This window comes from Oncorhynchus mykiss, chromosome 6 (assembly GCF_057628025.1).
Source record: "Oncorhynchus mykiss isolate SJ-2025 chromosome 6, ASM5762802v1, whole genome shotgun sequence".
NCBI classification, from domain to species: domain Eukaryota; kingdom Metazoa; phylum Chordata; class Actinopteri; order Salmoniformes; family Salmonidae; genus Oncorhynchus; species Oncorhynchus mykiss.
The window spans coordinates 4080008-4105000 of record NC_143027.1 but is presented as its reverse complement, the minus strand read 5'-3'; the positions used below and the strand labels follow the sequence as shown (position 1 = coordinate 4105000).

General features: G+C 41.7%; 1 protein-coding gene across 1 annotated transcript in view; it reads right to left on the bottom strand.

Moving 5' to 3' along the window:
* LOC110525165 (phosphatidate cytidylyltransferase 1) overlaps positions 1 to 24993 on the bottom strand; it is a 74913-nt gene that overhangs the window by 32394 nt on the left and 17526 nt on the right. The window contains exons 2-5 of the mRNA XM_036979228.2: positions 21007 to 21152; positions 14343 to 14439; positions 6710 to 6807; positions 1675 to 1814 (exon numbers count right to left, since the gene is read on the bottom strand). Coding sequence (XP_036835123.1) covers positions 1675 to 1814; positions 6710 to 6807; positions 14343 to 14439; positions 21007 to 21152 — 481 coding nt within the window. The remainder of the gene's footprint in view (positions 1 to 1674; positions 1815 to 6709; positions 6808 to 14342; positions 14440 to 21006; positions 21153 to 24993) is intronic.

Below are 24993 nucleotides of genomic sequence, written 5' to 3'. Positions count from 1 at the left end.
TATTTCAAACTTTTTTAACAAATCAAAAACTGAAAAATTGGGCGTGCAAAATTATTCAGCCCCTTTACTTTCAGTGCAGCAAACTCTCTCCAGAAGTTCAGTGAGGATCTCTGAATGATCCAATGTTGACCTAAATGACTAATGATGATAAATACAATCCATCTGTGTGTAATCAAGTCTCCGTATAAATGCACCTGCACTGTGATAGTCTCAGAGGTCCGTTAAAAGCGCAGAGAGCATCATGAAGAACAAGGAACACACCAGGCAGGTCCGAGATACTGTTGTGAAGAAGTTTAAAGCCGGATTTGGATACAAAAAGATTTCCCAAGCTTTAAACATCCCAAGGAGCACTGTGCAAGCGATAATATTGAAATGGAAGGAGTATCAGACCACTGCAAATCTACCAAGACCTGGCCGTCCCTCTAAACCTTCAGCTCATACAAGGAGAAGACTGATCAGAGATGCAGCCAAGAGGCCCATGATCACTCTGGATGAACTGCAGAGATCTACAGCTGAGGTGGGAGACTCTGTCCATAGGACAACAATCAGTTGTATATTGCACAAATCTGGCCTTTATGGAAGAGTGGCAAGAAGAAAGCCATTTCTTAAAGATATCCATAAAAAGTGCCGTTTAAAGTTTGCCACAAGCCACCTGGGAGACACCAAACATGTAGAAGAAGGTGCTCTGGTCAGATGAAACCAAAATTTTTGGCAACAATGCAAAACGTTATGTTTGGCGTAAAAGCAACACAGCTGAACACACCATCCCCACTGTCAAACATGGTGGTGGCAGCATCATGGTTTGGGCCTGCTTTTCTTCAGCAGGGACAGGGAAGATGGTTAAAATTGATGGGAAGATGGATGGAGCCAAATACAGGACCATTCTGGAAGAAAACCTGATGGAGTCTGCAAAAGACCTGAGACTGGGACGGAGATTTGTCTTCCAACAAGACAATGATCCAAAACATAAAGCAAAATCTACAATGGAATGGTTCAAAAATAAACATATCCAGGTGTTAGAATGGCCAAGTCAAAGTCCAGACCTGAATCCAATCGGGAATCTGTGGAAAGAACTGAAAACTGCTGTTCACAAATGCTCTCCATCCAACCTCACTGAGCTCGAGCTGTTTTGCAAGGAGGAATGGGAAAAAATGTCAGTCTCTCGATGTGCAAAACTGATAGAGACATACCCCAAGCGACTTACAGCTGTAATCGCAGCAAAAGGTGGCGCTACAAAGTATTAACTTAAGGGGGCTGAATAATTTTGCACGCCCAATTTTTCAGTTTTTGATTTGTTAAACAAGTTTGAAATATCCAATAAATGTCGTTCCACTTCATGATTATGTCCCACTTGTTGTTGATTCTTCACAAAAAAATACAGTTTTATATCTTTATGTTTGAAGCCTGAAATGTGGCAAAAGGTCGCAAAGTTCAAGGGGGCCGAATACTTTCGCAAGGCACTGTATGTAGTTGTTTTTTTTTTGTGTTATTTCTTACTTTTGTATTGTATTTTTCTTAAAACGGAATTGTTGGTTAAGGGCTTGTAAGTAAGCATTTCCCTGTAAAGGTTGTATTCGGTGCATGTGACAAATACAATGTTATTTGATACATCTATCTATCTATCTATCTTACACTTGTCTTCATTGGTGCCGATGTCGTTACACTGAGCCTCACCTGCCAGGTAGACAGCGAAGGAGATAAATCTATGGTATCGGACCAGGAACTGGAGCGGTTCTTCTCTCTGCACCAACGCGCCAAAGTACTCCGCCAATGTCTCACCATAGAAGAAGTAGTTGACACAAACCAGGAAGTACCTTTAAAAAAAAAATATTATAATAATAATAATGATAATTAAAAAGGAAGGCAAACAAGTCAATATCAATTCACACAAGTCATCATCGGGATAAAAGTACTTGAAGGAAAACAGGGATATTGTATTCATTCCTTTTGGTTTTGTGTGTGTTTTTTTTTTCCAGAGGTCAGAGTTCAATTGGTGGAGGGTTAGGCTGTTCAGAGGGCATGCTGCGTGTGTACTTTCCAAATGGACTTGCCTAGTTAAATAAATAAAAGGTACAACAAAAATAAATGAAAACTTCCAGCATGGCAGTGGCATTTGCTCATGGTTGGCTCAACTCAAGCCTTGGTGTGTATGAGTTTGTTTGTGCGCCTTTATGGGAAAAGGTTGCTCTGCTCTACAGAAACCTAAAAATAAAAAAACCAACAAGGCGAGGGGGGGGGGGGGGGGGGGGGACTCTATATTCAGACTATTACCTGAAAAATAAAACTAGTCGTCATTTTTGACAGAGAGACTTAAACCCAACCATCTCTGTCCCCTGGGATACAAAGGCACAAACTTCTAGAGAGAGAGAGAACTCTCCAGAACTCTACCATCCCCCAGATTCACATCTCTGGTCCTGGGTACTCCGTTGCTAGGGGGTTGCCAAGGGCCCTTGCAGAACACTCTCCCCCGGGCAAGAGCCATGTGACCTGGTCAGACACGATTGTACCTGGTGAGGATATCAAATCCCCTCAACACAGTCTGTTCTTTAGTTGGACAAAGATGCCAAGAGAGACAACAGGTCAGAACTCTGCACCTCAACACAACTCACCACTAGGGCCGTTCCTATAAGGACACTGCACCTCAACACAATTCACCACTAGGCCCTTCCTGTTAGGACACTGCACCTCAACACAATTCACCACTAGGCCCTTCCTGTTAGGACATTGCACCTCAACACAACTCACCACTAGGCCCTTCCTGTTAGGACACTGCACCTCAACACAACTCACCACTAGGCCCTTCCAATAAGGACACTGCACCTCAACACAACTCACCACTAGGCCCTTCCTATAAGGACACTGTACCTCAACACAGCTCACCACTAGGCCCTTCCTGTAAGGACACTGCACCTCAACACAACTCACCACTAGGCCCTTCCAATAAGGACACTGCACCTCAACACAACTCACCACTAGGCCCTTCCTATAAGGACACTGCACCTCAACAAAACTCACCACTAGGCACTTCCTATAAGGACACTGTACCTCAACACAGCTCACCACTAGGCCCTTCCTGTAAGGACACTGCACCTCAACACAACTCACCACTAGGCCCTTCCTATAAGGACACTGCACCTCAACACAACTGACCACTAGTGTAGATGGTATCCCTGTCTCCTGTCTCCTGTCTGGTGATAAAGTATAGATGGTATCCCTGTCTCCTGTCTGGTGATAAAGTATAGATGGTATCCCTGTCTCCTGTCTCCTGTCTGGTGATAAAGTGTAGATGGTATCCCTGTCTCCTGTCTGGTGATAAAGTGTAGATGGTATCCCTGTCTCCTGTCTGGTGATAAAGTGTAGATGGTATCCCTGTCTCCTGTCTCCTGTCTGGTGATAAAGTATAGATGGTATCCCTGTCTCCTGTCTCCTGTCTGGTGATAAAGTATAGATGGTATCCCTGTCTCCTGTCTGGTGATAAAGTGTAGATGGTATCCCTGTCTCCTGTCTCCTGTCTGGTGATAAAGTGTAGATGGTATCCCTGTCTCCTGTGTGGTGATAAAGTATAGACGGTATCCCTGTCTCCTGTCTCCTGTGTGGTGATAAAGTATAGATGGTATCCCTGTCTCCTGTCTCCTGTCTGGTGATAAAGTGTAGATGGTATCCCTGTCTCCTGTCTGGTGATAAAGTATAGATGGTATCCCTGTCTCCTGTCTCCTGGCTGGTGATAAAGTATAGATGGTATCCCTGTCTCCTGTCTCCTGTCTGGTGATAAAGTGTAGATGGTATCCCTGTCTCCTGTCTGGTGATAAAGTATAGATGGTATCCCAGTCTCCTGTCTGGTGATAAAGTGTAGATGGTATCCCTGTCTCCTGTCTGGTGATAAAGTGTAGATGGTATCCCTGTCTCCTGTCTGGTGATAAAGTGTAGATGGTATCCCTGTCTCCTGTCTCCTGTCTGGTGATAAAGTATAGATGGTATCCCTGTCTCCTGTCTGGTGATAAAGTGTAGATGGTATCCCTGTCTCCTGTCTCCTGTCTGGTGATAAAGTATAGATGGTATCCCTGTCTCCTGTCTGGTGATAAAGTGTAGATGGTATCCCTGTCTCCTGTCTGGTGATAAAGTGTAGATGGTATCCCTGTCTCCTGTCTCCTGTCTGGTGATAAAGTGTAGATGGTATCCCTGTCTCCTGTGTGGTGATAAAGTATAGACGGTATCCCTGTCTCCTGTCTCCTGTCTGGTGATAAAGTGTAGATGGTATCCCTGTCTCCTGTCTCCTGTCTGGTGATAAAGTGTAGATGGTATCCCTGTCTCCTGTCTCCTGTCTGGTGATAAAGTGTAGATGGTATCCCTGTCTCCTGTCTCCTGTCTGGTGATAAAGTATAGATGGTATCCCTGTCTCCTGTCTCCTGTCTGGTGATAAAGTGTAGATGGTATCCCTGTCTCCTGTCTCCTGTCTGGTGATAAAGTGTAGATGGTATCCCTGTCTCCTGTCTCCTGTCTGGTGATAAAGTATAGATGGTATCCCTGTCTCCTGTCTCCTGTCTGGTGATAAAGTGTAGATGGTATCCCTGTCTCCTGTCTGGTGATAAAGTGTAGATGGTATCCCTGTCTCCTGTCTGGTGATAAAGTGTAGATGGTATCCCTGTCTCCTGTCTCCTGTCTGGTGATAAAGTATAGATGGTATCCCTGTCTCCTGTCTCCTGTCTGGTGATAAAGTGTAGATGGTATCCCTGTCTCCTGTCTCCTGTCTGGTGATAAAGTATAGATGGTATCCCTGTCTCCTGTCTCCTGTCTGGTGATAAAGTGTAGATGGTATCCCTGTCTCCTGTCTGGTGATAAAGTGTAGATGGTATCCCTGTCTCCTGTCTCCTGTCTGGTGATAAAGTATAGATGGTATCCCTGTCTCCTGTCTCCTGTCTGGTGATAAAGTGTAGATGGTATCCCTGTCTCCTGTCTGGTGATAAAGTATAGATGGTATCCCTGTCTCCTGTCTCCTGTCTGGTGATAAAGTATAGATGGTATCCCTGTCTCCTGTCTCCTGTCTGGTGATAAAGTGTAGATGGTATCCCTGTCTCCTGTCTCCTGTCTGGTGATAAAGTATAGATGGTATCCCTGTCTCCTGTCTCCTGTCTGGTGATAAAGTGTAGATGGTATCCCTGTCTCCTGTCTGGTGATAAAGTGTAGATGGTATCCCTGTCTCCTGTCTCCTGTCTGGTGATAAAGTGCAGATGGTATCCCTGTCTCCTGTCTCCTGTGTGGTGATAAAGTGTAGATGGTATCCCTGTCTCCTGTCTGGTGATAAAGTGTAGATGGTATCCCTGTCTCCTGTCTGGTGATACAGTGTAGATGGTATCCCTGTCTCCTGTGTGGTGATAAAGTGTAGATGGTATCCCTGTCTCCTGTCTGGTGATAAAGTGTAGATGGTATCCCTGTCTCCTGTCTGGTGATAAAGTATAGATGGTATCCCTGTCTCCTGTCTCCTGTGTGGTGATAAAGTATAGATGGTATCCCTGTCTCCTGTCTCCTGTCTGGTGATAAAGTGTAGATGGTATCCCTGTCTCCTGTCTGGTGATAAAGTGTAGATGGTATCCCTGTCTCCTGTCTCCTGTCTGGTGATAAAGTATAGATAGTATCCCTGTCTCCTGTTTGGTGATAAAGTATAGATGGTATCCCTGTCTCCTGTCTCCTGTCTGGTGATAAAGTATAGATGGTATCCCTGTCTCCTGTCTGGTGATAAAGTATAGATGGTATCCCTGTCTCCTGTCTCCTGTCTGGTGATAAAGTATAGATGGTATCCCTGTCTCCTGTCTGGTGATAAAGTATAGATGGTATCCCTGTCTCCTGTCTCCTGTCTGGTGATAAAGTATAGATGGTATCCCTGTCTCCTGTCTCCTGTCTGGTGATAAAGTATAGATGGTATCCCTGTCTCCTGTCTCCTGTCTGGTGATAAAGTATAGATGGTATCCCTGTCTCCTGTCTCCTGTTTGGTGATAAAGTGTAGATGGTATCCCTGTCTCCTGTCTCCTGTCTGGTGATAAAGTGTAGATGGTATCCCTGTCTCCTGTCTCCTGTCTGGTGATAAAGTATAGATGGTATCCCTGTCTCCTGTCTCCTGTTTGGTGATAAAGTATAGATGGTATCCCTGTCTCCTGTCTGGTGATAAAGTATAGATGGTATCCCTGTCTCCTGTCTCCTGTCTGGTGATAAAGTGCAGATGGTATCCCTGTCTCCTGTCTCCTGTCTGGTGATAAAGTATAGATGGTATCCCTGTCTCCTGTCTGGTGATAAAGTATAGATAGTATCCCTGTCTCCTGTTTGGTGATAAAGTGCAGATGGTATCCCAGTCTCCTGCTGGTCATTCTATGTCCTCTAACCTAGCCTCAGGACAGTCGCACATATAATTAAAACCGGAAACAGTTGATGGCTCTCTATTTTTCAGAGACACAGAGACGAGAAAGGGGGGGGGGGGAGAGAAGAGAGAGAGAGAGGGGACAGAGAGAAGGGGGGTACAGAGAGAAGAGAAAAGCGAGCGAGAGAAAAACGAGAGGGGGGAGAGAGAGAGGAGGGGGGGCCAGAGAGAAGGGGGGGACAGAGAGAAGGGAATAGAGAGTGAGAGACAGAGAGAGAAAAACGAGAGGGGGGAGATGAGGGAGTGGGAAAAAAAGGATAATCGAAACTGACAAGAAAGATATAGTCAGTCGGTCCTTACCAGCTGAGTGTCCTGAACCAGGGCAGCTCGTAGGAATGGTAGACTCTGTAGCCGATATCTATGATCTCCTGAAAACACTTGATCTGGATGGTCATCACCTACCAAGGAGAGAGAACGAGAGAGAAAGAGAGGGGTGGGGGGGGTGAGAGAGGAGTTAGGACCAGTGTTTGGGGGGTAACCCATATAAAATAATAACTTTTTTTGCGGTTACTTAAAAAATAAATAATAACGTGGTAATATTACGAACTCCCCCCTTTTTTAAGCGTTTACCTTCACGTTATTTTCAGAAGTTATCGGTCATGGTGTGTCCGTGATCTGATCTGGAGAATCCAGATTAAAATGGATAGAGGGTTGATCTGATCTGGAGAATCCAGATTAAAATGGATAGAGGGTTGATCTGATCTGGAGAATCCAGATTAAAATAGAAGAGGGTTGCGCATCTGATCTTTGCAGTTGATTGCTTCTGTGATAGCAAAGTCCAATGTAACTATCCAATAAATGAAGCGAGGCAATTAGCGTTTTGTAGTATAGTGGTTTCGATACATATGAGCTTAGTTGATTCCCACCAATATTTTCATGTTAAAATCGCCACTGCATATTAGTAGACTATCTTTGGTTCCTCCTACCTCTCAGGGATAGGCGGCACGCTTGCGCCCCACTTGGCCAATAGCCAGGGAAAATGCAGAGAGCCAGATTCAAATAAAATACTAGAAAAATATAACTTTCATTAAATCACACATGTAAGATACCAAATTAAAGCTACACTCGTTGTGAATCCAGTCAACACGTCAGATTTCAAAAAGGCTTTTCGGCGAAAGCATAAGATGCTATTATCTGATGATAGCACAACAGTAAACAAAGAGAGAGTAGCATATTTCAACCCTGCAGGCGCAACACAAAATGCAGAAATAAAAATCTAATTCATGCCTTACCTTTGACGAGCTTCTTCTGTTGGCACTCCAATATGTCCCATAAACATCACAGATGGTCCTTTTGTTCGATTAATTCCGTCCATATATATCCAAAATGTCCATTTATTTGGCGCGTTTGATCCAGAAAAACACTGGTTCCAAATTGCGCAACATCAATTCAAAATATCTCAAAAGTTACCTGTAAAACTTTGGCAAAACATTTCAAACTACTTTTGTAATACAACTTTAGGTATTTTTACACCTTAATAATCGATCAAATTGAAGACGGGACAATCTGTGTTCAATACAGGAAGACAACAAACTGACGCTACTTTTCGAGTCATGCGCCTCTCTCAAAAAGTACACTTCTAATGACACTCATTCAAGATGGCCGTACTTCTTCATTACACAAAGGAAAAACCTCAACCAATTTAAAAAAACTGGTGACATCCAGTGGAAGCGGTAGGAACTGCAAACAAGTCCTTTCGAAATTTTGGTTTTCCAATGAAAGGGCATTGAATAGACAGTGACCTCAAAAAAAAAAAATCTGAATGGTTTGTCCTCGGGGTTTTGCCTGCTACATAAGTTATGTTATACTCACAGACAGGATTCAAACAGTTTTAGAAACTTCAGAGTGTTTTCTATCCAAATCTAATAATATGCATATCTTATATTCTGGGGATGAGTAGCAGGAAGTTGAATTTGGGCACTCTATTTATCCAAAAGTGAAAATGCTGCCCCCTATCCCGAAGAAGTTAAAAGTTGCGTCACCTTGCGGGGCTACTGCAGCATTCTGTGGCACGTTATTTAATTGTCAGCCAAGTTAGTGCTAGTTTGACCACCAGACGGCATCTTAAAGAAGCATTTGATTTAGTCTTCCATATTGACATTAGCAGAGAATTTAAAACCTGTTTTGTAATAACATAGTATATATGGGATTGATTTTAAGAAATATTATGGTGTTTCAATTCCGAGAAAAATGAAAAACCAAACACTCAGGGTTTCCGTGAGGATGGGATGGAAAATATGGCGCTGTACAACGTGACGGTCGGGAGAAGGCAACAGCATAAGAGGATTCTAAATGGTTTGCCTTCATTAGACAACTTTGTTCCAATATTTCTGTAAAATCCGTGATATTCATTCCCATAGTATTTCATTATGGATCCAAAACTAAAATCAACATCTGCATTTTGAAAGAGTATTTTTGTCATTATTTTATTAATGAAAGCATAAAGATGCCGATGAAGAAATACAGTACTGTACAGTATATACTTTTACAGTTGGATAATAAAGCATTCTGAAGATATAAGCCACCTGCATTTGTTTATTAGGCTACTGTGCAGTCTGACAAGTAAACATAGCCTACAATACATGCTGTAGTAAACATAGGAAAGTGCCGAATTCCTTACATAAGGGAGACCGGGCCGTGTCCTGTACAAGAGAATGCGGGCACGTGGGAGACCGGGGTTCAATTCCTCAATGGGGAGGAAAGAGTAGGCTGTCCTTGTAAAAAAATATTTGTTCTTAACTGATTCCATATCTGTTATTTCATAGTTGTGATGTCTTCACTATTATTCTACAATGTAGAAAATAGTAAAAAATAAGAAAAATCTTGGAATGAGTGGGTGTGTCCAAACTATTGATGGGTACTTTCTCAATTAATTTGATTAATATTATGGTGTTTCTATTCTATGAAAAATGAAAAACCCTCTGTGTTTCTGTTAGGATGGAAGAGAAAATATGGCGCTGTACAACATGACGGTCAGCAGTACAGTACTGGGCTATTTAGCTGAAGAATCCCTGTGTCTTGCGGACAGGAGACAGGGGTTCAATTCCCCGACGGGGAGGGAGGAGTAGGCTGTCCTTGTAAATAAGAATTTTGCCTTAACTGACTTGCCTAGTTAAATAAAGATTATAATAAGAGAATAACATTTCTGCACCCTAATTTTCTAATTCTAGTCTAACCAATACCCAAATGGAGATGGAGACCAGTCCCCATGCTCAGAGCAGTGCAAAATGGTGCTAAATAAGTTGTACTTCAAACCTTATTGCTTCTAACTTCAATATGCTCTTTAAATAAATAACGACACCACTTTTAACATCACATTACTCAACACGGATGAAACTAATTTCGCCTATGGTAGGCCTACAGTATATCGAAATATTTTTTTTTTCAATGAGGTGACTCTCCGCCAATAATTACATTTAAAGGATTGGAAGATTCCAAGGGGCATTTTCCGTTAGATATTCTCACAGATCCTGAGGGAATTTTATATAATTCTAAATTAATTAATAATAATAAAAACGCTTTGTTAAAAAAGTACCAACATTTTGGAGATTTCGTTTTTCATTTAACCTAGAGCGAGTGAGAAAAAGTCAATTCTTGAACATGCGGTGAGATATTCTCACTAATTTTAAAATAAAGCCAGTTTGTTATTTTTGAATGATTTATTTTCTGGAGAAACCAAACTTAATTGTTCAGCAGACATCACAGAACATTTCTGTTGCTCCATGCTTGTCTCAGAGAGGTGTTTCTGGGACCACATCGTTTCCTTCAAGGGAGGTATAGCAATATTTTTGTAACGTTTAGATGTATTTACATGTATATTTATGTAATTGTACCTAATGTTGGCTGTTTGGCTAACTGTCTTTTTTCCTTCTCCAAATGCAGACAATGACCCAAAACATACAGTCGCCCGGGTTTGCATTGCAAATGAGGGCATAGACCGGGTCAAGACATCAGCAGAGTAAGTAGACCTTTATTTTACTACATAAAAAGGTTAAATATAAATAAATAAAATACCTACAACACCTATGGTATGCCTACAGTTTATCTATATAAAAAAAAAAAATCTAATCTCTACAGGAAGGTCTCCTGATATAAACCCGATCGAACTTGTTTGGCATCAACTGAAAACATTCATCCGTAATTCTGCCAAGCCGACAAGCAAAGATGAACTGGTCAAGGCCATTAAAATGTTATGGCTAGAGAAACTGACGATACAACAACTACATGGATCATCTCAGCAAGGTTTGACCTGTGGTCGTGGAGCTGGGTGGAAGTGCGACTAAAATGTAGCTTAATAAATAAACATCCGCATTTCAATGTCTTTTCTCGTTATTTTATTAACGAAAGTATAAAGATGTTGATGAAGAAACACTGTACTGCTGTTCTGAGTTAGAAATGTAACACTTTAGAGGACTTAAGCATTGAATACATTTGCAAGTTCAGGGATTTTCACTACAGTAGCCGGGCTAAGAAAAGTCTATTGTCCCGTTAATAGGAAACATTAACATGATGGGCTACACCTGCTACAGTACACTTGTGAAAAACGAGTGTTTGAAAACCTGTTTTCAAAATGCCTCCAATTGTCCATCACTATTGTAAGTAAAAAAAAAACACAGCATCTTGTTTACATTCTTTATTGTAACCACAATGTCACAAATAATTTGTTATCTACCTTTCCAATTAGAGTTAGGGATTTACAAATGTGCGCTTTTCATTATTAGCTATAGTGTTTTAGATCGAACATGCAGAATTTTTTTTCTTTCAATTGTTTCATGTAGGATGCAACATTTTTGACCAGTTGCAATTGTAAGTAGGCCTAATAAAAAAAAATCCTACTTCAATTAGGCTGTTAAAGCCTCATAACTTAACTGGCTGAGGTAAACTAATTTATAGGCTCAGAAGAAATAGACTCCAATTAAACCCTCTTAGTCAAATTAAAATGAAGATTATTGTTGAAATGAATTGCTCGACTGGTGTAGGTTCTCCATCTGTTGGTGTGCATGACTTGCAAAACAAGTTAGCTACAGTGGGCAAAAAAGTATTTAGTCAGCCACCAATTGTGCAAGTTCTCCCACTTAAAAAGATGAAAGAGGCCTGTAATTTTCATCATAGGTACACTTCAACTATGGCAGACAAAATGAGAAAAAAAATCCAGAAAATCACATTGTAGGATTTTTTATAAATTTATTTGCAAATTATGGTGGAAAATAAGTATTTGGTCACCTACAAACAAGCAAGATTTATGGCTCTCACAGACCTGTAACTTCTTCTTTAAGAGGCTCCTCTGTCCTCAACTCGTTACCTGTATTAATGGCACCTGTTTGAACTTGTTATCAGTATAAAAGACACCTGTCCACAGCCTCAAACAGTCACACTCCAAACTCCACTATGGCCAAGACCAAAGAGCTGTCAAAGGACACCAGAAACAAAATTGTAGACCTGCACCAGGCTGGGAAGACTGAATCTGCAATAGGTAAGCAGCTTGGTTTGAAGAAATCAACTGTGGGAGCAATTATTAGAAAATGGAAGACATACAAGACCACTGATAATCTCCCTCGATCTGGAGCAAGATCTCACCCCGTGGGGTCAAAATGATCACAAGAACGGTGAGCAAAAATCCCAGAACCACACGGGGGAACCTAGTGAATGACCTGCAGAGAGCTGGGACCAAAGTAACAAAGCCTACCATCAGTAAAACACTGCGCCGCCAGGGACTCAAATCCTGCAGTGCCAGATGTGTCCCCCTGCTTAAGCCAGTACATGTCCAGGCCCGTCTGAAGTTTGCTAGAGAGCATTTGGATGATTCAGAAGAAGATTGGGAGAATGTCATATGGTCAGATGAAACCAAAATATAACTTTTTGGTAAAAACTCAACTCGTTGTGTTTGGAGGACAAAGAATGCTGAGTTGCATCCAAAGAACACCATACCTACTGTGAAGCATGAGGGTGGAAACATCATGCTTTGGGGTTGTTTTTCTGCAAAGGTACCAGGACGACTGATTCTTGTAAAGGAAAGAATGAATGGGGCCATGTTTCGTGAGATTTTGAGTGAAAACCTCCTTCCATCAGCAAGGGCATTGAAGATGAAACGTGGCTGGGTCTTTCAGCATGACAATGATCCCAAACACACCGCCCGGGCAACAAAGGAGTGGCTTCGTAAGAAGCATTTCAAGGTCCTGGAGTGGCCTAGCCAGTCTCCAGATCTCAACCCCATAGAAAATCTTTGGAGGGAGTTGAAAGTCTGTGTTGCCCAGCAACAGCCCCAAAACATCACTGCTCTAGAGGAGATCTGCATGGAGGAATGGCCAAAATAACAGCAACAGTGTGTGAAAACCTTGTGAAGACTTACAGAAAACGTTTGACCTCTGTCATTGCCAACAAAGGGTATATAACAAAGTATTGAGATAAACTTTTGTTATTGACCAAATACTTATTTTCCACCATAATTTGCAAATAAATTCATTAAAAATCCTACAATGTGATTTTCTGGATTTTTTCCCTCATTTTGTCTGTCATAGTTGAAGTGTACCTATGATGAAAATTACAGGCCTCTCTCATCTTTTTAAGTGGGAGAACTTGCACAATTGGTGGCTAACTAAATACTTTTTTGCCCCACTGTATATAGCTCAAGTTGGGGGGGGGGGGGTCTGTTCGCACCTAGCTCAGGTTTGGGAGGGGGGAGGGGTTCACATCTAACTCAGGTTATGGAAGTGGAGTTCACACCTAGCTCAAGATGGGAAGGGGGGCTCACACCAAGCTCAAGATGGGGGAGGGGGGGTTCACACCTAGCTCAAGTTGGGGGACAGGGGGTTCCACACCTAGCTCAAGATGGGGGAGGGGGGTTCACACCTAGCTCAAGATGGGGGAGGGGGGTTCACACCTAGCTCAAGATGGGGGAGGGGGGGTTCACACCTAGCTCAAGTTGGGGGAGGGGGGGTTCCACACCTAGCTCAAGTTGGGGGAGGGGGGGGGGGGGTTCACATCTAGCTCAGGTTGGGGAACATGAACAGGGGGTTATAAAGCTACATACCACTACCATGAACAGGGTGTTAAAAAGCTACATACCACTAACATGAACATCTTGTTATGAAGCCACATACCACTAATATGAACATGTTGTTATGAGGCTACATACCACTACCATGAACATTGTGTTATAAAGCTACATACCACTACCATGAACATGGAGTTATGAAGCTACATACCACTACCATGAACATGGTGTTATAAAGCTACATACCACTACCATGAACATGGTGTTATAAAGCTACATACCACTACCATGAATAGGGTGTTATAGAGCTACATACCACTACCATGAACATGTTATGAAGCCGCATACCACTACCATGAACATGGTGTTATAAAGCTACATACCACTACCATGAACATGGTGTTATAAAGCTACATACCACTACCATGAATAGGGTGTTATAAAGCTACATACCACTACCATGAACATGTTGTGAAGCCACGTACCACTACCATGAACATGTTGTGAAGCCGCGTACCACTACCATGAACATGTTGTGAAGCTACGTACCACTACCATGAACATGTTACGAAGCCACGTACCACTACCATGAACATGTTACGAAGCCACGTACCACTACCATGAACATGTTACGAAGCCGCGTACCACTACCATGAACATGTTATGTAGCCACGTACCACTACCATTAACAGGGTGTTATAAAGCTACATAACACTAACATGAACAGGGTGTTATGAAGCTACGTACCACTACCATGAACATGTTATGAAGCCGCGTACCACTACCATGAACATGTTATGAAGCCGCGTACCACTACCATGAACATGTTATGAAGCCGCGTACCACTACTATGAACATGTTATGAAGCTACGTACCACTACTATGAACATGTTACGAAGCCGCGTACCACTACTATGAACATGATATGAAGCCACGTACCACTACTATGAGCATGATAGGTCCCAGGTAGATCATCATGAAGAATCCTGATATCATGGCCATGGATAGAACCCCTCGTATACAGCAGTTCTTCCACCTGGAAAAAGACACACAGCACATCAATACACACAGGCACACAGCACATCAATACACACAGCACATCAATACACACAGACACACAGCACATCAATACACACAGACACACAGCACATCAATACACACAGCACATCAATACACACAGCACATCAATACACACAGCACATCAATACACACAGACACATCAATACACACAGACACATCAATACACACAGACACATCAATACACACAGACACATCAATACACACAGACACATCAATACACACAGACACATCAATACACACAGACACATCAATACACACAGACACATCAATACACACAGCACATCAATACACACAGACACATCAGTACACACAGACACATCCATACACACAGACACATCCATACACAAAGCACATCAATACACACAGACACATCAATACACACAGCACATCAATACACACAGACACATCAATACACACAGACACATCAATACACACAGACACATCAATACACACAGACACATCAATACACACAGACACATCAATACACACAGCACATCAATACACACAGCACATCAATACACACAGACACATCAATACACACAGACACATCAATACACACAGACACATCAATACACACAGACACATCAATACACACAGACACATCAATACACACAGACACATCAATACACACAGACACATCAATACACACAGCACATCAATACACACAGACACATCAATACACACAGACACATCAATACACACAGACACATCAATACACACAGCACATCAATACACACAGCACATCAATACACACAGACACATCAATACACACAGACACATCAATACACACAGCACATCAATACACACAGACACATCAATACACACAGACACATCAATACACACAGCACATCAATACACACAGCACATCAATACACACAGACACATCAATACACACAGACACATCAATACACACAGCACATCAATACACACAGACACATCAATACACACAGACATCAATACACACAGACATCAATACACACAGACATCAATACACACAGACACATCAATACACACAGACACATCAATACACACAGACACATCAATACACACAGCACATCAATACACACAGCACATCAATACACACAGACACATCAATACACACAGACACATCAATACACACAGACACATCAATACACACAGACACATCAATACACACAGACACATCAATACACACAGCACATCAATACACACAGCACATCAATACACACAGCACATCAATACACACAGACACATCAATACACACAGACACATCAATACACACAGACACATCAATACACACAGACACATCAATACACACAGACACATCAATACACACAGACACATCAATACACACAGACACATCAATACACACAGACACATCAATACACACAGACACATCAATACACACAGACACATCAATACACACAGCACATCAATACACACAGACACATCAATACACACAGCACATCAATACACACAGCACATCAATACACAGACACATCAATACACACAGACACATCAATACACACAGCACATCAATACACACAGACACATCAATACACACAGACACATCAATACACACAGCACATCAATACACACAGACACATCAATACACACAGACACATCAATACACACAGACACATCAATACACACAGACACATCAATACACACAGACACATCAATACACACAGACACATCAATACACACAGACACATCAATACACACAGCACATCAATACACACAGACACATCAATACACACAGACACATCAATACACACAGACACATCAATACACACAGACACATCAATACACACAGACACATCAATACACACAGACACATCAATACACACAGACACATCAATACACACAGCACATCAATACACACAGACACATCAATACACACAGACACATCAATACACACAGACACATCAATACACACAGACACATCAATACACACAGACACATCAATACACACAGACACATCAATACACACAGCACATCAATACACACAGACACATCAATACACACAGACACATCAATACACCCAGACACATCAATACACACAGACACATCAATACACACAGACACATCAATACACACAGACACATCAATACACACAGACACATCAATACACACAGACACATCGATACACACAGACACATCGATACACACAGACACATCGATACACACAGCACATCAATACACACAGCACATCAATACACACAGACACATCAATACACACAGACACATCAATACACACAGACACATCAGTACACACAGACACATCCATACACACAGACACATCCATACACACAGACACATCCATACACACAGACACATCCATACACACAGACACATCAATACACACAGACACATCAATACACACAGACACATCAATACACACAGACACATCAATACACACAGACACATCAATACACACAGACACATCAATACACACAGACACATCAATACACACAGCACATCAATACACACAGACACATCAATACACACAGACACATCAATACACACAGACACATCAATACACACAGACACATCAATACACACAGACACATCAATACACACAGCACATCAATACACACAGACACATCAATACACACAGACACATCAATACACACAGACACATCAATACACACAGACACATCAATACACACAGCACATCAATACACACAGACACATCAATACACACAGACACATCAATACACACAGACACATCAATACACACAGACACATCAATACACACAGACACATCAATACACACAGCACATCAATACACACAGCACATCAATACACACAGACACATCAATACACACAGACACATCAATACACACAGCACATCAATACACACAGACACATCAATACACACAGACACATCAATACACAGCACATCAATACACACAGACATCAATACACACAGACACATCAATACACACAGACACATCAATACACACAGACACATCAATACACACAGACACATCAATACACACAGCACATCAATACACACAGACACATCAATACACACAGACACATCAATACACACAGACACATCAATACACACAGACACATCAATACACACAGACACATCAATACACACAGCACATCAATACACACAGCACATCAATACACACAGCACATCAATACACACAGACACATCAATACACACAGACACATCAATACACACAGACACATCAATACACACAGACACATCAATACACACAGACACATCAATACACACAGACACATCAATACACACAGCACATCAATACACACAGCACATCAATACACACAGACACATCAATACACACAGCACATCAATACACACAGACACATCAATACACACAGACACATCAATACACACAGACACATCAATACACACAGACACATCAATACACACAGCACATCAATACACACAGACACATCAATACACACAGACACATCAATACACACAGACACATCAATACACACAGACACATCAATACACACAGACACATCAATACACACAGACACATCAATACACACAGACACATCAATACACACAGACACATCAATACACACAGACACATCAATACACACAGACACATCAATACACACAGACACATCAATACACACAGCACATCAATACACACAGACACATCAATACACACAGACACATCAATACACACAGACACATCAATACACACAGCACATCAATACACACAGCACATCAATACACACAGACACATCAATACACACAACACATCAATACACACAGACACATCAATACACACAGACACATCAATACACACAGACACATCAACACACACAGACACATCAATACACACAGACACATCAATACACACAGACACATCAATACACACAGACACATCAATACACACAGACACATCAATACACACAGACACATCAATACACACAGACACATCAATACACACAGACACATCAATACACACAGACACATCAATACACACAGACACATCAATACACACAGCACATCAATACACACAGACACATCAATACACACAGACACATCAATACACACAGACACATCAATACACACAGACACATCAATACACACAGACACATCAATACACACAGACACATCAATACACACAGCACATCAATACACACAGACACATCAATACACACAGACACATCAATACACACAGACACATCAATACACACAGACACATCAATACACACAGACACATCAATACACACAGACACATCAATACACACAGACACATCAATACACACAGACACATCAATACACACAGACACATCAATACACACAGCACATCAATACACACAGACACATCAATACACACAGACACATCAATACACACAGACACATCAATACACACAGACACATCAATACACACAGACACATCAATACACACAGACACATCAATACACACAGACACATCAATACACACAGACACATCAATACACACAGACACATCAATACACACAGACACATCAATACACACAGCACATCAATACACACAGCACATCAATACACACAGACACATCAATACACACGACACATCAATACACACGACACATCAATACACACAGACACATCAATACACACAGACACATCAATACACACAGACACATCAATACACACAGACACATCAATACACACAGACACATCAATACACACAGACACATCAATACACACAGACACATCAATACACACAGACACATCAATACACACAGACACATCAATACACACAGACACATCAATACACACGACACATCAATACACACAGACACATCAATACACACAGACACATCAATACACACAGACACATCAATACACACAGACACATCAATACACACAGACACATCAATACGCACAGACACATCAATACGCACAGACACATCAATACACACAGACACATCAATACACACAGACACATCAATACACACAGCACATCAATACACACAGACACATCAATACACACAGACACATCAATACACACAGACACATCAATACACACAGCACATCAACACACAGACACATCAATACACACAGCACATCAATACACACAGCACATCAATACACACAGCACATCAATACACACAGACACATCAATACACAGACACATCAATACACAGACACATCAATACACAGACACATCAATACACACAGACACATCAATACACACAGACACATCAATACACACAGATACCCAGAAACATCAATGTAGGCCTGCATAAACCCCCAATATCTCACCACAGTCATTAAAAACAAAGCTATCCTGTTTTTACAGTTGAACAAAGGTATCGGTCACTGGATACCGACAGCGAGCTCCAACAGTATTGGGACATTGACCCGTCGTTCTGCCCCTGAACAGGCAGTTAACCCCACTGTTCCCAGGCCTTCATTGATAATAAGAATTTGTTCTTAACTGACTTGCCTGGTTAAATAAAGATAAAAATAAATAAATCATGTTTGTTTTTTTTAGGAAAATGGGACTTTTGACTTCTTTAATACCTAAGTCCACTAAAATGGAGGTACTACTGTACAAGGAACTGCTGTAATTTCTAAACGGTTTACCCGATATGGATGAAAATACCCTCAAATTAAAGCTGACACTTAATCCTCGTTGTATCATCTCAAATCCAAAGAGCTGAGGTACAGAGCCAAACTGTCCCAACACTTTCTGGAGCTCATGAATGTTTGGTACATAAATCTAGACAGGCTAAATACACTTGACTGCAAACACGGGATAGGCATGCTTAAATCCAGGTATAAACTGGTGTACAGAGGCTGGGACACGAGCGTCACAGTTCCCCCAAGGAAACAAAGTGGCTTGCTGTGCTGCCTCGGCAATCCAATTCATGTACTCTTCCTACCTCTTACTCTCCCTCCCACCTCTCGTTACTCTATAATGCTAGACTTATGTAGTGTTCCTCCTACCTCATTACTCTATAATGCTGGACTAATGTATGTTCCTCCTACCTCATGACTCTATAATGCTGGACTAATGTGGTGTCCCTCCCACCTCTCGTTACACTATAATGCTGGACTAATGTAGTGTCCCTCCCACCTCTCGTTACTCTATAATGCTGGACTACCGTGGTGTCCCTCCCACCTCTCATGACTCTATAATGCTGGACTAATGTGGTGTCCCTCCCACCTCTCGTTACACTATAATGCTGGACTAATGTAGTGTCCCTCCCACCTCTCGTTACTCTATAATGCTGGACTAATGTGGTGTCCCTCCCACCTCTCATGACTCTATAATGCTGGACTAATGTGGTGTCCCTCCCACCTCTCGTTACACTATAATGCTGGACTAATGTAGTGTCCCTCCCACCTCTCGTTACTCTATAATGCTGGACTAATGTGGTGTCCCTCCCACATCTCATTACTCTATAATGCTGGTCATAACCCAAAAGGTTATAATGTGTGTGTGTGGTTCAAAATGCATCTCCGTGTGGTTATTATAGTGTATTCAATGTGTAGTATAGAGTACAATCCCACCTCTCCCTCCAGTGAGGATGTTAATGTGTGTGTTACCTGGGGTTGAGGCCCTCCACGGCCTCTTTGAGGAACTGTGGAGTGTTGTCTGCTGTGGAGGGAGGAACGGATGAGGTGTCTGCTTTATATTCGCCGTCTCCTCCGGCCTCACCAGGCAGACCCAGTCTGTCCTCTCCATCTGCCTCCTAACACACACACACACACACACACACACACACACACACACACACACACACACACACACACACACACACACACACACACACACACACACACACACACGAAAGGGAGAGAGAGCAAGTCAGACTAGAAATACTAGTGTGTCATCAACAAAGACAAACAACGCAGACATGAGCTAAAGATACTAGATTAGACTAGTCATTCTGCTACAGTACTGGAGTATAGAGCTAAAGATACTAGATTAGACTAGTCATTCTGCTACAGTACTGGAGTATAGAGCTAAAGATACTAGATTAGACTAGTCATTCTGCTACAGTACTGGAGTATAGAGCTAAAGATACTAGATTAGACTAGTCATTCTGCTACAGTACTGGAGTATAGAGCTAAAGATACTAGATTAGACTAGTCATTCTGCTACAGTACTGGAGTATAGAGCTAAAGATACTAGATTAGACTAGTCATTCTGCTACAGTACTGGAGTATAGAGCTAAAGATACTAGATTAGACTAGTCATTCTGCTACAGTACTGGAGTATAGAGCTAAAGATACTAGATTAGACTAGTCATTCTGCTACAGTACTGGAGTATAGAGCTAAAGATACTAGATTAGACTAGTCATTCTGCTACAGTACTGGAGTATAGAGCTAAAGATACTAGATTAGACTAGTCATTCTGCTACAGTACTGGAGTATAGAGCTAAAGATACTAGATTAGACTAGTCATTCTCCTACAGTACTGGAGTATAGATCTAAAGATACTAGATTAGACTAGTCATTCTGCTACAGTACTGGAGTACAGAGCTAAAGATACTAGATTAGAGTAGTCATTCTGCGACAGTACTGGAGTATAGAGCTAAAGATACTAGATTAGACTAGTCATTCTGCTACAGTACTGGAGTATAGAGCTAAAGATACTAGATTAGAGTAGTCATTCTGCGACAGTACTGGAGTATAGAGCTAAAGATACTAGATTAGACTAGTCATTCTCCTACAGTACTGGAGTATAGAGCTAAAGATACTAGATTAGACTAGTCATTCTGCTACAGTACTGGAGTATAGAGCTAAAGATACTAGATTAGACTAGTCATTCTGCTACAGTACTGGAGTATAGAGCTAAAGATACTAGATTAGACTAGTCATTCTGCTACAGTACTGGAGTATAGAGCTAAAGATACTAGATTAGACTAGTCATTCTGCTACAGTACTGGAGTATAGAGCTAAAGATACTAGATTAGACTAGTCATTCTGCTACAGTACTGGAGTATAGAGCTAAAGATACTAGATTAGAGTAGTCATTCTGCGACAGTACTGGAGTATAGAGCTAAAGATACTAGATTAGACTAGTCATTCTGCTACAGTACTGGAGTATAGAGCTAAAGATACTAGATTAGACTAGTCATTCTGCTACAGTACTGGAGTATAGAGCTAAAGATACTAGATTAGACTAGTCATTCTGCTACAGTACTGGAGTATAGAGCTAAAGATACTAGATTAGACTAGTCATTCTGCTACAGTACTGGAGTATAGATTATTTCTGAAACACGGGAAGCAAGTGGGTCTCTCAATTCAATTCAAGGGGTTTTATTGGCATGGGAAACATATGTTAACGTTGCCAAAGCAAGTGAAGTAGATAATATATAAAGTGAAATAAACAATAAAAATGAATAGTAAACATTACACATACAGAAGTTCCAAAATAATTAAGACATTTCAAATGTCATATAGTGTAAATACACAGTGTTGTAATGATGTGCAAATATTGAATGTACAAAAGGGAAAATAGCATAAATATGGGTTGTATTTACAATGGTGTGTGTTCTTCACTGGTTGCCCTTTTCTCATGGCAACAGGTCACAAATCTTGCTGCTGTGATGACACACTGTGGTATTTCACCCAGTAGATATGGGAGTTTATCAAAATCGGGTTTGTTTTCTAAATCTTTGTGGATCTGTGTAATCTGAGGGAAATATGTGTCTCTAATATGGTCATACATTTGACAGGAGGTTAGGAAGTGCAGCTCAGTTTCCACCTCATTTTGTGGGCAGTGAGCACATAGCCTGTCTTCTCTTGAGAGCCATGTCTGCCTACGACGGCCTTTCTCAATAGCAATATGCTCACTGAGTCTGTACATAATCAAAGCTTTTCTTAATTTTGGGTCAGTCACAGTGGTCAGGTATTCCGCCGCTGTGTACTCTCTGTGTAGGGCCAAACAGCATTCTAGTTTGCTCTGTTTTTTTGTTAATTCTTTCCAATGTGTCAAGTAATTATCTTTTTGTTTTCTCATGATTTGATTGGGTCTAATTGTGCTGTTGTCCTGGGGCTCTGTAGGGTGTGTTAGTGTTTGTGAACAGAGCCCCAGGACCAGCTTGCTTAGGGGACTCTTCTCCAGGTTCATCTCTCTGTAGGTGATGGCTTTGTTATGGAAGGTTTGGGAATCGTTTCCTTTCAGGTGGTTGTAGAATTTAACGGCTCTTTTCTGGATTTAGATAATTAGTGGTTATCAGCCTAATTCTGCTCTGCATGCATTATTTGGTGCTCTACGTTGTACACAAATTATATTTTTGCAGAATTCTGTGTGCAGAGTCTCAATTTGGTGTTTGTCCCATTTTGTGAATTCTTGGTTGGTGAGCGGAACCCATACCTCAAAACCATAAAGGGCAATGGGTTCTATAACTGATTCAAGTATTTTTAGCCATATCCTAATTGATATGTCGAATTTCATGTTCCTTTTGTTGGCATAGAAGGCCCTTCTTGCCTTGTCTCTCAGCTCGTTCACAGCTTTGTGGAAGTTACCTGTGGTGCTGATGTTTAGGACGAGGTAAATATAGTTTTGTGTGCTCTAGGACAACGGTGTCTAGATGGAATTTGTATGTGGTCGTGGCGACCGGACCTTTTTTGGAACACCATCATTTTGGTCTTACTGAGATTTACTGTCAGGGCCCAGGTCTGGCAGAATCTGTGCTGCTGTAGGCACACTCTCTTCAACATATATATCAACAAATTGGCGTGGGCACTAGAACAGTCTGCAGCACCCAGCCTCACCCTACTAGAATCTGAAATCAAAGGTCTGTTTGCTGATGATCTGGTGCTTCTGTCACCAACCAAGGAGGGCCTGCAGCAGCAACTAGATCTTCTGCACAGATTCTGTCAGACCTGGGCCCTGACAGACCTGGGCCCTGACAGACCTGGGCCCTGACAGACCTGGGCCCTGACAGACCTGGGCCCTGACAGACCTGGGCCCTGACAGACCTGGGCCCTGACAGACCTGGGCCTTGACAATAAAAAAATGGTGTTCCAAAAAAAGTCCAGTTGCCAGGACCACGACTACAAATTCCATCTAGACACCGTTGCCCTAGAGCACACACACTATACATACCTCGGCCTAAACATCAGCGCCACAGGTAACTTCCACAAAGCTGTGAACGATCTGAGAGACAAGGCAAGAAGGGCCTTCTATGCCATCAAAAGGAACATAAAAGTTGACAGACCAATTAGGATCTGGCCAAAAATACTTGAATCAGTTATATAACCCATTGCCCTTTATGGTTGTGAGGTCTGGGGTCCGCTCACCAACCAAGACTTCACAAAATGGGACTCTGCATGTAGAATTCTGCAAAAATATCCTCAGTGTACAATGTAAAACACCAAATAATGCATGCAGAGCAGAATTTGGCCGATACCCACTAATTACCAAAATCCAGAAAATAGACGTTAAATTCTACAACCACCTAATAGGGAGTGATTTCCAAACCTTCCATAACAAAGCCATCACCTACAGAGAGATGAACCCGGAGAAGAGTCTCCTAAGCAAGCTGGTCCTGGGGCTCTTTTCACAAACACAAACAGAC